Source organism: Protopterus annectens, chromosome 9.part0, assembly GCF_019279795.1.
Source record: "Protopterus annectens isolate FY-2018-M chromosome 9.part0, PAN1.0, whole genome shotgun sequence".
NCBI classification, from domain to species: domain Eukaryota; kingdom Metazoa; phylum Chordata; order Ceratodontiformes; family Protopteridae; genus Protopterus; species Protopterus annectens.
Window position 1 is genome coordinate 1,503,245,490 of NC_056743.1, and position 12,754 is coordinate 1,503,258,243.

The following is a 12,754-nucleotide window of genomic DNA, read 5'->3' on the forward strand; positions in this document are numbered from 1 at the left end:
GTAAAATCTAATTTATATCCAGTCTAGCCCAGTTATAGTACCTTAGGGAATAATATGTAAATTTTGTCCGAGTTCCTGCTACTGAATTTACATCTTCCATACCAAATATTTTCACAACTTTCTTCAGAAATCTACCCTCTTTTGTTATATTTTCCCTTCTAGGTCCACATGATGCATTCTCGGTATTGTAAATCAAGTTCCAACCCCTACCATTGGGTGTAATATTCCCTGCTGAAAGCTGATTATTTCTCCTGAAATTTCCTTAAGCTCCATGATAGCAGTTTTTGGTGGAGCATGAATACACACATGTGTAATCCTCATCCATTAGCAGTAGCCCCTTACTAGCACACATCTACCATTATTGTCTTTTCCCCCTTCTATCACTATTGGAGCCCCTCAAGCAGTCAGTATTACTAATCCCCTTTTCTGTTGTCCCTGATATTCTGCTGAGTATTCATTCTGAAATCCTTTTTGTCAAAGTCACGTGCTCATTTCTTTCAAAGTACATCTCCTGCAGCACTGCTGTTTGCACTCTACATTTGCTAATGTAATATGTCAGTACTGTTCCTTTCTGTGTATACCTGTAAGGCAGCTATATATGAATTTTGAGTAGGAAAGAACTCGTGTAGTATATGAATGTATTGTTTCAAACTTTTATCTATACACATTTTAGATATTTAATGATGCTACTTTATATAGTGGCAAGGTTACAAATGTAAAGTTTGCTTGTTCCTGTACTTTTTACATGTTGTAATTATTTGCATGTTATTTATTGTGAGGATTAATGCATTTGAAATTAAATAATGAATGAGCTGTTTAAGGTTTAGGGTGAAAAAAAAGTACATTGTTTGTGTATCTACGTTTAGTAATAACTCAAAACAGATAACTTTGCCAGTTTAACTGGTCGGGGCAAATTTGCAGTGATTTATATCCTTTTAAGAAATGTTTTGAAGTTGATTGAAGGTTGCTCATTCACTTTTTTCTACAAGTGTTTTTATGAATATTTATATGTAGCCCTTAACTGTTGCGCAGAGCTGTAAAAATCAATCAAATATTTAGACCGTATATTATTATATTAATGTTGTTAGAAAATTATTAGAACTGTGACTAGTAATGATTTTTAGAAGATCATTTTTAATATTTGTAACCGAGTTTGAGTAAAAATGATTAGGTTATATTTATGACGATTACATGTTGTACTTTTTGAAAATGTTTTCCCATCAAAGTACATCTTTACAAGAGGGAAAGGTAGTAGAATGGGAAGAGGTCAAGGAGACATTTGGATTGCAGCCAGTGATTGCCTTCCCTATCAGGCGTTGATATCAGAGACAAAGAGAAAGGGTTGGCAAATTCTAAATGAAAGGCCTGCACTGATTGAATTTTAAATTAATGTCGATCAGAAGCTGCTGTTAAAAAGGGCTAATTAGTAGGGCATGTGAAATATTGCACGGTAACTATATGAATCAATGAGAATAGGTCAGAGAAGATTGGGAGGAGAGATTAGATATGCAATTCTCAAAGAAACAATGGGAGGACATATGTATGGCCCCAAAGTATGAGCAAAATCTACAAGATTTTGATTTTTTTGCCTGAAAGTATTTGCCTAGGTACTTTTATACACCAAGAAGACTCTGAATAATTTTTCCTCAAGTAGATGGTAAATGTTGGATGTGTAATGAGAAGAAAATGGTATCTGGGAGTGTATGTTCCCTGAGTTGTAATGAGTTGGCAAAGTTTAGAAATTCCCTCTTCTTTTTGGGAATACTGGGCAAGCAGATGAATACAACTAAGGAAATTGTTTTTGAGTGGGGATACAGGACCTGAATTGCCTAGCCATAGTATGACCTTGTCAAGTTTAATTCTGGTGGCTGCCAAAATGGCAATTACTAGAAAATGGAAATAAAAATCTAAACCAACTATACTAGTAGTAGTGAATACTGTAACAGAAATAAAAGAACAGGAAGGGGGGTCTTTAGAAAAGAGTAGGAGTAAGTTACTTAAAAAAATGGGAAAATTGTGGAACAATACATGGAAAAAATGTTTTAGAGGAGGAATGAGGTTTATGAAAAGATAGTTTGTCATGTTGCTTTGGTTACATGACCTATAATAATATATGTTATTCAACATTTGTAAATGTGAACTTGTTAGTTTGGTTTGATTACTTTTATATAAATGTAAGTTTGCTTGTGCCGCAAGTGATAATGCAGAAAAGGCATTAAAAAAGTGCATAATTGCACATTTGACCATAAAGCAGTTACACAGACACAAGCGCACTCACTCGCAGATGCACATACTTTCCTTACATTTAATTGAGGTATCCAAAGAAAAATTATGCTTAACTGATTTTTTTCTATATTGAGAACTGTTACTCAAAAGTGCCTAAAAAATGCAAATCTTTTTTGCAGACAGGCATGCTCCCATAACCCCCCCCCCCCCCCCCCATGTGTGGTTGGTGGTGTGAGCTTACTTCTGCAAAAATTTATCCTGTAAAGTGCACTGAAGAAATGTGTGTGAGTAGGCAGTTTGTCAGTAGGTCTTGGTACAATCTCCTTTGGTGTTTTTAGCCAAAGCTTGGTTTTAAACTAGTTTAATGTATTTATTTTTTATGTTTGCAGCTGTTTAACAGTGTAGTATTCTTTACCGAAATCCTAGACATGTTTGGATGGGCTGGGAAGCAATGTAAAACTGTATATCTGTACTACACTGTCAGTCTTCTGGAAGAGGGTAATAATGCCTTATGACTGGGTTTGTAGCATCTGAGCTGGGGGTGTGCATGTCATCTTACAGGCATGTTTTATAAGCAGTTCTGTTTGCCTTTCAGATGTGGCAAGAATGAGTGAAGAAAACAGCCCAACATCTGCAAGTAGCACCAGGTAATGTTTTGACATGGCAGTTCTGCAAAACATTTGTGAATCTAGAATGCTTGTCTATTGTGACAAGTTGTCCAGTAGTATTTTATTCGAGTAGGTCATTCATCCTGTATATGTGTGTGTTCCACACAATTGTGTTATGGTTGCCTTTGTAAATCGTTTTATGGTATTTAAAAAGTAAGCCAGTTCAAAATCAGTCACTACTGCATGGAAAACAGTCTGTGTTTTGCATTTTTTCTTTGGACTGCCTGTCTGCTTGAATCTTTTAAATCCTGCAGTAGTGGTGTATCTGTCGAAGTATGCATGTTATAAAATATCTGATTTTTATGCATGTTACTAGTAGTGGCATTCAACATCAGGTTGTCTGTTACAAAATGCCACATTTGAGTATTGATTTCTCTACATGTCAGTTTGAATCTGTTCTTTCTGCGTTTTTTGGCACATTTTACTTTTTACTTGTGTTATATTTTTGTTTAGTATGCCTGTAAGTAATTATTTTGTTTGTTCTTGTTCTGAGTAGTTCTCCAGCATTTACTTTCAGACACCCTTTCCTGTCTGGAGTCCAGCCGCTGTCTCCTGTCCGTGGATCTCCTCGTTCTCCAGGTAATGACTCTTTACATAATTGTACAAGTACAAAGTTCCAGGGCCTCTGATAAAAAGGAGGCAGCAGGAAAGGTTTTGTTCATAATTCATAGATCTAAACTAGGCTGTCTGTCCTTGTGAGCTAATTTAAGCCTAGCCAATTTTCCCAACCAAAGTTAAAAATGTCAAACCCTGTACTTTGCATCTGCGAGGTAAATACCGTAACCATTATCGTAAACCCTCCATTCATTCTCGAGCTCAGTGAGCCGTTTCTTTCATTTTTTTTGGCATCTCTATAGACAGTATACCCATGATACTGTCTCCACTATTATTAAAGCTCCTGCACTTCTTTCAGTTAGCAGTTTTGCTTGTTAGATTCCAACCTGACTTTAACAGCAACCTATCTTTACAAGAATGTTTCCTTCAGTCTGTCCTAAGGTGAAATGTTAAGGTTTCAGGTTATTTCTAAGGACTACTTTGATTCATTTAGCCTTTGTCTTCCTTTCTGGGGTAGTTTGACAATGCTTCTGTAGATTAGCAATGTGGCAGTACTTTACCATGATGTACAGAGGTTTTAGACAGTGGAGTAATTCTTGCTGTTTTCTTGGTTGTGGAGATGGAGTTCAGTGATCAAGGTTGGCCTGTAGATATTAGTTTGCTGCTCAGAAATTTGCAGATTGCCCCTTTGTAGTTGAGTTGAGGAAGTTGGTCATAGAGTTTTAAGATTATAAACTGGAGAAGAGATATGTCTTAAGTGGAAATCTGCAGATGCTCAATGGAAGACTTGTTATACATTATTAGTAAAGTGTGAAGGAAAGTGGTGGATTTGGTGAGCTTGTGATAAAGTAGTCCTGAAGTTTATTAACTGTGTCAAGTTTGGAAGATCGGGAAGTCATTGCTGAAGAAATGGTATTGTGATGATTCTTTGTTTTGCTCCTTTCCTCTGCAGATCATTAACTGTGCCATCTACCAGATTCCTTGATTTATTAATTTCCCTGAGGGTGAGGATTGGTTGAACCTTCATTATTATGTTTTGCTCCTTTCCTCTGCAGATCATTAACTGTGCCATCTACCAGATTCCTTGATTTATTAATTTCCCTGAGGGTGAGGATTGGTTGAACCTTCATTATTACAGAAGAATGTTTGTTTTTTTCCAGTCAAGGCTTGCCAGTCAGCATTTAAGGGTGATTGGCATGCAGTGGGCTTTTTTGCAATGCTTATCCACACCTCCTTGTGTGATGTATAGGCATGATCATGTACAACAGGGATTCTGCCATGGACAATGTGGCACAGTACATGCATGCTGCCCCCCCCCCCCCGAGAGAGGTGGGTAGGCTAATTCTCTGTATTCCTGTCCTCCGCCATGCCAACCTCTGCAGACACTAGAGCCACTAGTTGAATTCTAGTCACATGGGTTATATTTGTGGCTTCATCCCTCTCTGCCTATTGGATGGATTTCTTGCTTCATTGTGCAGATGTGCTGTTCTAAGGCTTATGGTAGTTTTCCATTTTTTTCCAAGCTTTCTCTCTCTGTTTTAAGAATTATTTTAAACATCTTTTATTAAATTATCACTTAAGGTGTAGGAGTACATACATTCATAGAAAACAAAACCACATTAACACAAGTTATAGATACACATACATGAATAGAAAACAAACCACATTAAAATGTTTAATTTTCTTGCATTGTATATTACACATCTGTTTTCCTTTTTAACGGTTGTCATTCACTCCAGCATTACATAAATTACTTTATTCCTGCCATCCCTTAAACCTCACCCCTTCTTCTGAACATTATTCTGCGTGTAATGTTCCCACAAATTCATCTTATTTCTGTGCAATTTGATATTTCCCTTTTCTAAAGATCCCACCTTCATTTTTTTATCTACTTCCAATTTTTAGCATTTCAGTTCATTTTGATTTTCATTTTCTAGTCATTGCCATGGTGACAGCCAATAGCATTAAATATAGTAAGGCCATACCTATGTCTAGGCATTTCAGATCCTGTGTCCCAGCTCAGAATAATTTCCTTCCCAACATTTTTGACAGAGTACTCTGGAGGTAAGTTTTAAAATCTGGCAACTTGTTACACTCCCAAAAAACATGTTCTCAGTTATCTCTCTCTTTACCATCCCACCTCTCGCATTTGCTGTCTACCTGAGAAAACATTCTGTGAAGCCTGGCTTGGGGTATAAGCATACCTGTGCGGATACTTCCAGGCAGAAATCCTAAACCTTTTGGACCTGGCCATACTGATGTCCTCCAGCTGTTGCTTTGTAACTTGCTTTTCTCTAATTGATGGATTTGTATAATTGTAGAATATTTTATATGCCCTGCTAATTGTCTCTTTTTCTAACAGCAACATCTGATCTTGAGTCAGCTAAAAACTCTACCAGAGCAGGTCTTCCACTTAGCATTTCCCTGTCCTTTTATCTCTGTCCATACTCTGTCCAAGCAGTCTCTAACCTGCATTCCAAACTTCTGTTTGACCTCATCCCACTTTGTTGCCTTTCCCTCACTTGTTAATTGCTCCTGAAACCTTGGCTCCCTTACTAGTTTTTTCCATTACATTGTAGTCACTACTTAGCCAAGGGCAGGTATTTACTCCAGAGTCAGCACCGCTTTACAGGATAGTTGCTGTTTTTGTAGGGTCAAAAGAATGGAGTAGGGATAGTGCAGAGCATAGCTTGCATCATTGCTGAAAAGTAAGTGTGACTTTTCAGTGCAGGTCAGCTGATTGAGTAAGTAATATGTTTTCTGGGAGATATGAACGACCTCTGGGAGATATGAACGACCTAAAACCAAAATAGGGTGTGGGGGATGGAGATTGCACTGTTAAAAGGACTAGAACATATGTAATGCAGTAATCTTTTAATCTGTTAAGTAAAACGTGTAATGAAGTGCACCAGTGTGGAATATTAGTAAGTTGTCTTTGTTGTCAGTTAAGGAGTTTTTACTAGGGTTTGCTTGGGATGTGACTGATTGGGTCCGATCCAGCAAAGCAGTAGTTTAGAGTAAGTTTTAACTAGATTAGACCTTGCCAGTTTAAGTCTAAGTTCCCCGGTGAATGCAGTTCGGCTTGCAAATCTATTTGCCCAGCTTATTAAAAAATTTGGAGTCCATATCTAAAGATTGAGGTAGAATGTAGCAATATATATCTATATCTACACACACACACACACACACACACACACACACACACACACACACACACACACACACACACACACACACACACATATAGGTGTGACCACCTAGCGTGTGTTATATTATTAATAAATATCGAGCTAGAAACATTGCTCAGCTGTGGATGGTTTGAGGCTAGCAGAGAGTGGTATGGAAGTTGTTTGTAAAAAGCAACACATTACCTGTCCATCTCTTTTTACCAGGGTGGTCATCACGGAATGTGTGGCATTTATTAGTGACAGGTAAACTGTTACTGGAGGTTAATCAGTTTTCATTTGTCGCTAGTATACTAGGGTTACAGTAAAAAGAGTCAGGCTTTGATGAGATTTAATTTGCCATTAATACTGCAGCTATTCAAGTGTGCGATTTTTAAATCACTATGTTGTGAGCGTTGTGTAGAATTAATGGCAGTAATTGACAGTGTGAGTGAAAGGCTAGGGATTTAATTCTCTCACCTGACTGAAGTAGAAGGATGAGGTTAATAAAGGTGAGTATTTAGGGTCAATAAGTAGATTGTGGGGAGGGAAGTAATTATGGGAAAGAGGAAGAAGGGAAGCCCCCATACCCACCTTACTAATATGTTCTAGCCCTGACACTTACCCTACACCGTATATGAAAAAAACATCCTTTAACAGCTACCACTATTCAAATTATATCTGAAATTAGCTGTAGTGTTAACAGATAGAAGTGACTATTTGTTTTCCTTTTGTGATTTGTTATGTTTCAGCATTGCAGGTGTATGTCATTGTTCAATGTATCGAATTCGAGCTTATATGTAGTGATCATTCAGTACTTTGATCATTTGCTGTAGCTCCATATATATATATATATATAAATATATATATATATATATAAATATATATATATATATAAATATATATATATATATATATATATATAAATATATATATATAATGGTTCCACTTGAAATCGTCAAATTACCATATGATTGAACCACAGAACATCGGATATTTCAAATGTCATAAATTCACATGCTTGAGAGACATATAGTCGAAAGCAGAACACTGACACCCAAAACATCGCATCCAAGACCAGAAACACTGCAAAGTGAGAAACACCACATGAAAACAGTAGTCAGTCATCATATCATCGAATAGTAAACCGCCGAGAACACAAACTTCCCTTATGCCCTACAAGGTAGTGATATATACAATTAGTACCTTCAAAGTCTCAATGCAAAGTGAATCATTCCCATCACAATACATATTCTGTGATATAACATAATTAGGTGCACTACAAACCAAATGAAAACTATGTCACTCCAAACAAGAGAAAAAGTGCATATCGTACGCTAAATAACAGCAAACACCAGAGTAGCATTTCAGTGACCAATATTTACAGTGATGTGAGATCAAAGCTTCAGCAAACTTGCAATAGCCTTCAAAAAGCTAATAGCATCATAACTTGTCCTACTTTCTAACACCCTCTCAAACTGACTTTCACATAACACAAATTTCCTTCATTTAGGCAACGGTGGACATCTGGCTGCCATGTGAGCACATAGCTCTTCAATCCTATTTTGTTCCCTGACCAACGTTGACATCAAAACTACCAAATCAGTAGCACTAGCCCCCAACATACACTTCAGTCGGTGATGCCATCCCTCTGTACTGTTTTGTGTACGCGGCAAGTATTGTACATTCAGCTGGAAAACATTCCAAAACTCTTTAGGGAACAACGGTGGAAATCTAACAAATGCTGCAGTCCTAGTGGAAAATTTACATGGTTTACCTAATAAGTACCATTCAGTAAAGTATCTCAACAAAGGTTGCCCCTCCTCAGGGAAAGACTGCTTTAGTACATTAAATGCAGGAATCACCTCGTCCTCTGGTAAAAATGACAATGCTATTGATCACTTCACTGCAGTTTGAAAATGTTGACATTTGTTATATAATGTAGCTAAGCCAAGATGTTGCAGTTTGCGTCATATATTTTGACTGAAGTGAAAGAGGCAACTCTTAGGTAAAATCCCATTTAAATTCAATCTCAAACTTTTAATGGCAGCTATTTCAAAGTTGCACAACACAGACTTCACACTAGTTACAAAGTTGTTTTCAGCCATCATGGATAACACACAATGCCACATAACATTATAGCTTTTCAAAGACTTTCTTGCTCATTAAGCAGTATAACAAAGGTACTGTCCGTGTGTAACACCCATACTTCACAAATCCATGTAAGCTGTACAACTGATGGCAAATCACACCTCTATAAAAGAAAGTACCGTCCATCAGCCATATTGTACACCTGCTCAAATCATACAGATTATTAACTGTAGTAATTACCAAAACAGTCATGTCAGTAGATCTATCTGTTACAAGTTTACTGAGAAATGTTCCATCTTTCAAAGGAAATTCGGACACATCCACATTCTCAAGCATTGTTGTCCTAGTAATTGACCCCCTAGACTGCTTCCTACGAAGCCTACCTACTTGCTGCAGTAAAGCTTTTCGGTTAGGTAAATTGGATACAGTCTCTAAACTGCTCAAAGACATCACATCATCAACAACCAAACATGGTGTCTCTCGGGACAAAATAGCTTTTTGCTTTAGCTCAGCACACATTACGTACCTCTGCACTTCAGATGGATCACCAGTATGGCTATGTGCAGTACTTTTACACAATTTCTCACCATCAGAAATGGAGAAAGTTATACAATCCCTTTACACTTACTGCCTAGTTTGTTTACAACACCAGTACCTTTTAGCATTTACAGTCCGCTCTAAGTTGTACACATATCCATCGATAAGTAATACATCCTTACCCTTTTGTGAATTAGTTAAAGGTTAGAGGTTTCCTACTACTCCAGGGCAAAAGTTTGTGTTCTCCGCCATGTTTGAAAGCTCAGATCTGTCTGTTAAAGTGACAGCACCTATCAAATAGTCTACCACGTTGTGAATAAAGAGAGTAGCGGGAAGTTCAACACTCTCGTCAGTTTTTTGCTGTGGATTTGATGATCTGCTATTCAATGTTTTTGGTTTGCGATATTTAGCCTGCATGACGTTCTGGTCTCAACGTTCTGTGATTCGATCATGTGGTAATTCGACCATTTCAAGTGGAGCCATATATATATATATATATATATATATATATATATGCACATACACACGCATATACATGTACAGTATATTTGTATGTATATTTTTGTGTATGCATATAGCATGTGTATGTTTATCTATGCATGTTTGTTTATATGTGTATAATATAGAGTAATAGATCGTTACTAGGCTAACGAACTGGGAAGGCCTTCCTAAGCCTGGCCAAGTTTTCCTGAAAAAATGACGACGCCCTGTACACAAACAGGACATTGAGGGGCGAGCATTTATAAACTACCTCTGTCCTTAAGGGACATGGGTGCCAGGCCAGGTGTAATTTTCCTATTCCCCATCCACTGGTCCAGGTTACACTTAAATTGCGTAATAGATAAACTAGGCTTCACATGGATAGGAAGCCTGTTACATAGGAGGGGCAGTCCCTGGGACACATATATCTCTGTCTCCAGCATGTTTTAAGTCACAGACAAAATTCAGGTCCCTAACCTTGTATTTCTGGTACTCTTTGACTAGGAGATTCATAGGTGTGGGGTTTGTGGATGCCTTCGAAGCCAGGCATAGATCACCCCCTCGGCAATCTATATTAGACTGAGTAGAGGAAAAGGGCTTTAAGGCACTCTGCATAAGGTGGGTTTGTTACGCCTTGTATTTTTTTTGTAAGGAACCTTTGAGGTCACTCTAGTTACTGCATATGCCTGGTCAGGTACTTACAGAAGGGAACATTGTACTCAGTGACTGGTTTGGTAAGGGCAGAGTACTGTGGGATATGACCTCTCTGGATGTAGATGCCCTGCCTTTATTTATAAGTTGTGCAATATAAAAGGATTTTCTTACCCCCTATGGCCACATGGTGGTCAAAGATAAGGCTACTGTCTACATGCGTAGCCTCTTGGTAGAGGTAACCTTGCCTATTTTGACCTTCTGGGTCTTATCAGTGAGCACATTGGGTATCCAGCAGATGATAAAAGGGTTTATACCTGATTTAATGAGCTTGTCTATAATGCTTGAGTGGGGTATTATATCAAAAGCCGTGGCCAGGTCAAGGTAAACTGTGACACAGTCTTGCGCTCATCCATTACTGTGGTGACCCTCTCAAAGAAGTCCACTAGATTTAATAGGCATGACCTTTCTTTAACAAAGCTGAACTCTGATCAGTCAAGCATTTGCAAGTTACATATGCACTCATTTATCATCTCCATGATGATTCTTTCTATGGCCATACATATGAGGTTATTTCTACTTATGGGCATGTAGTTACCTGAATTGGTGGTTGGACCTCCTTTGTGCAGGGGAATGACTGTAGCCATCTTCCATTCCTTGGGCAAAACACCTGACTGTAGTCGCCAGATAAAAGTGATTTAAGTGGACCAGGGAGATCATATTTCATGCTATTTAGTAAGCATCTTGGGATGATGATGTGGCCCATTGATGCAGTGTTTTGGCCTTAGGAGGTGCGTTGAAGGTCTTTTCCCTAGTAATGTTTAGAGGAATTGTGGTATGCGCATATATATATATACATATATATATATATATGTATATAAAATACCTTTCACTATATTCCTGATGTTTATAACACACTGGTACCTCTAATAGTTTTTGCTGTTAACTTAAGTTTCATTTTACCTTGCCTAATACTGATTTATACCAGACATTCCACAGTCTATAGATACCTTTTCTAAATTCTCTAATTATAAACTAAATTTGGCTAAATCTTCCATTTTTCCCTTAAACGTGAACTATAATCTGATTAATTACTTTCTTGTACAGGAATCAAGATAAGTAATTTGTTAAAATATCTGGGTATACATTTTTACCATGATCTTACTCCCTTTTACCAAGAGAATCTAATGAAATTATTGACTACTGTCAGACAAGACATTCTTAGATGGAATAAACTTAATCCTACCTTCTTATCCAAAGTTGTCTTTATTAAAGTGAATATACTCCCCAGATTATTATTCCAGTTTAATGCATCAAATCTGAAAATTCAATGTAAACTCTAAAGATATCAACACAAGCCTGTCATGGTTTCTTTGGACTCCTAAATCTGTCAGAATCAGTTACCAGAAACTGACACACCTTAAAGATATTGGTGAATTGGACCTCCTGACTTTAAGATTTATTATTATATAATAAATTCTAGTAAATTTATAGCAATATCAGAATATAAAAAAACTATAACAATTGAGTCCCATGTGGATTAAATTGTGGTGTAACTATGTACACAAATCCCATTGCAATCCCAGAGCTCTACCTTTCTTTGATAAGGAGAGTCATAGAACTTTTGTGATACATACATTCTTCAACTACATTGTTAAAATCCTTCAAGATTTAATGGATTTGCTAAAATTAATTTTATACTTCAACTAATTCATCTTAACCCTAACCTTAAATTAACTAATCTAATGTTAAGTTTCACTAAATATCCCTTACTTAAAGATACAACTGTTTTCAACTTTTGTAACCAAAAAAAGACTCTCACTTTATTGACCTGTGTGACACTCTAAATCTCCCCAAAAGCTATCTTGTAATATGGAGACAAATAAAAGAACTTGTTTCAAAGCTCTTGGATGATCATAAAATTAGTAAACATATTGTAGGTGTGTGCAAACTGTTATGGACTGCATTTACCTTGAAAACAAGATATCAAATGCTTATAATTATATCTATTAAGTATCAAAATTCTACTGTTTATTTTAATTACTGGGATAATCATAATCCCTTAATTACAACAAATCAAAGAATCCAATTGATTCAATCAACCCTAAGATCATTATCTTTCAAAAACACTTATATACCCATTAATGATTTTAAACAATGCATATTTGACCCCAGATATGCTTAGCATGTTTTCCCCACATCTTATCCAGATTGTATTTTTGTTGTAAATTTTCTTATAAACTGTGGTGTTCCCTAAAAATCAGACTAAAGAAATGGGATATGAGAAATCTACCTTATTTTGGAAATTTACACCATTACATATCCCCCCTTCTGGCTTGGTACAACCATATCTTCATGTACTAATTACTCTTTTCTCATTAA

At 36.8% G+C, this 12,754-nt stretch overlaps 1 protein-coding gene across 1 annotated transcript in view; it reads left to right on the forward strand.

Moving 5' to 3' along the window:
• Positions 1–12,754, forward strand: part of CAMSAP3 (calmodulin regulated spectrin associated protein family member 3) — a gene marked incomplete in the record, with an annotated part of 1,204,937 nt that overhangs the window by 955,512 nt on the left and 236,671 nt on the right. The window contains 2 exon segments of the mRNA XM_044084445.1: positions 2,822–2,873; positions 3,391–3,473. Of these exon segments, the coding sequence (XP_043940380.1) occupies positions 2,822–2,873; positions 3,391–3,473 (135 nt within the window).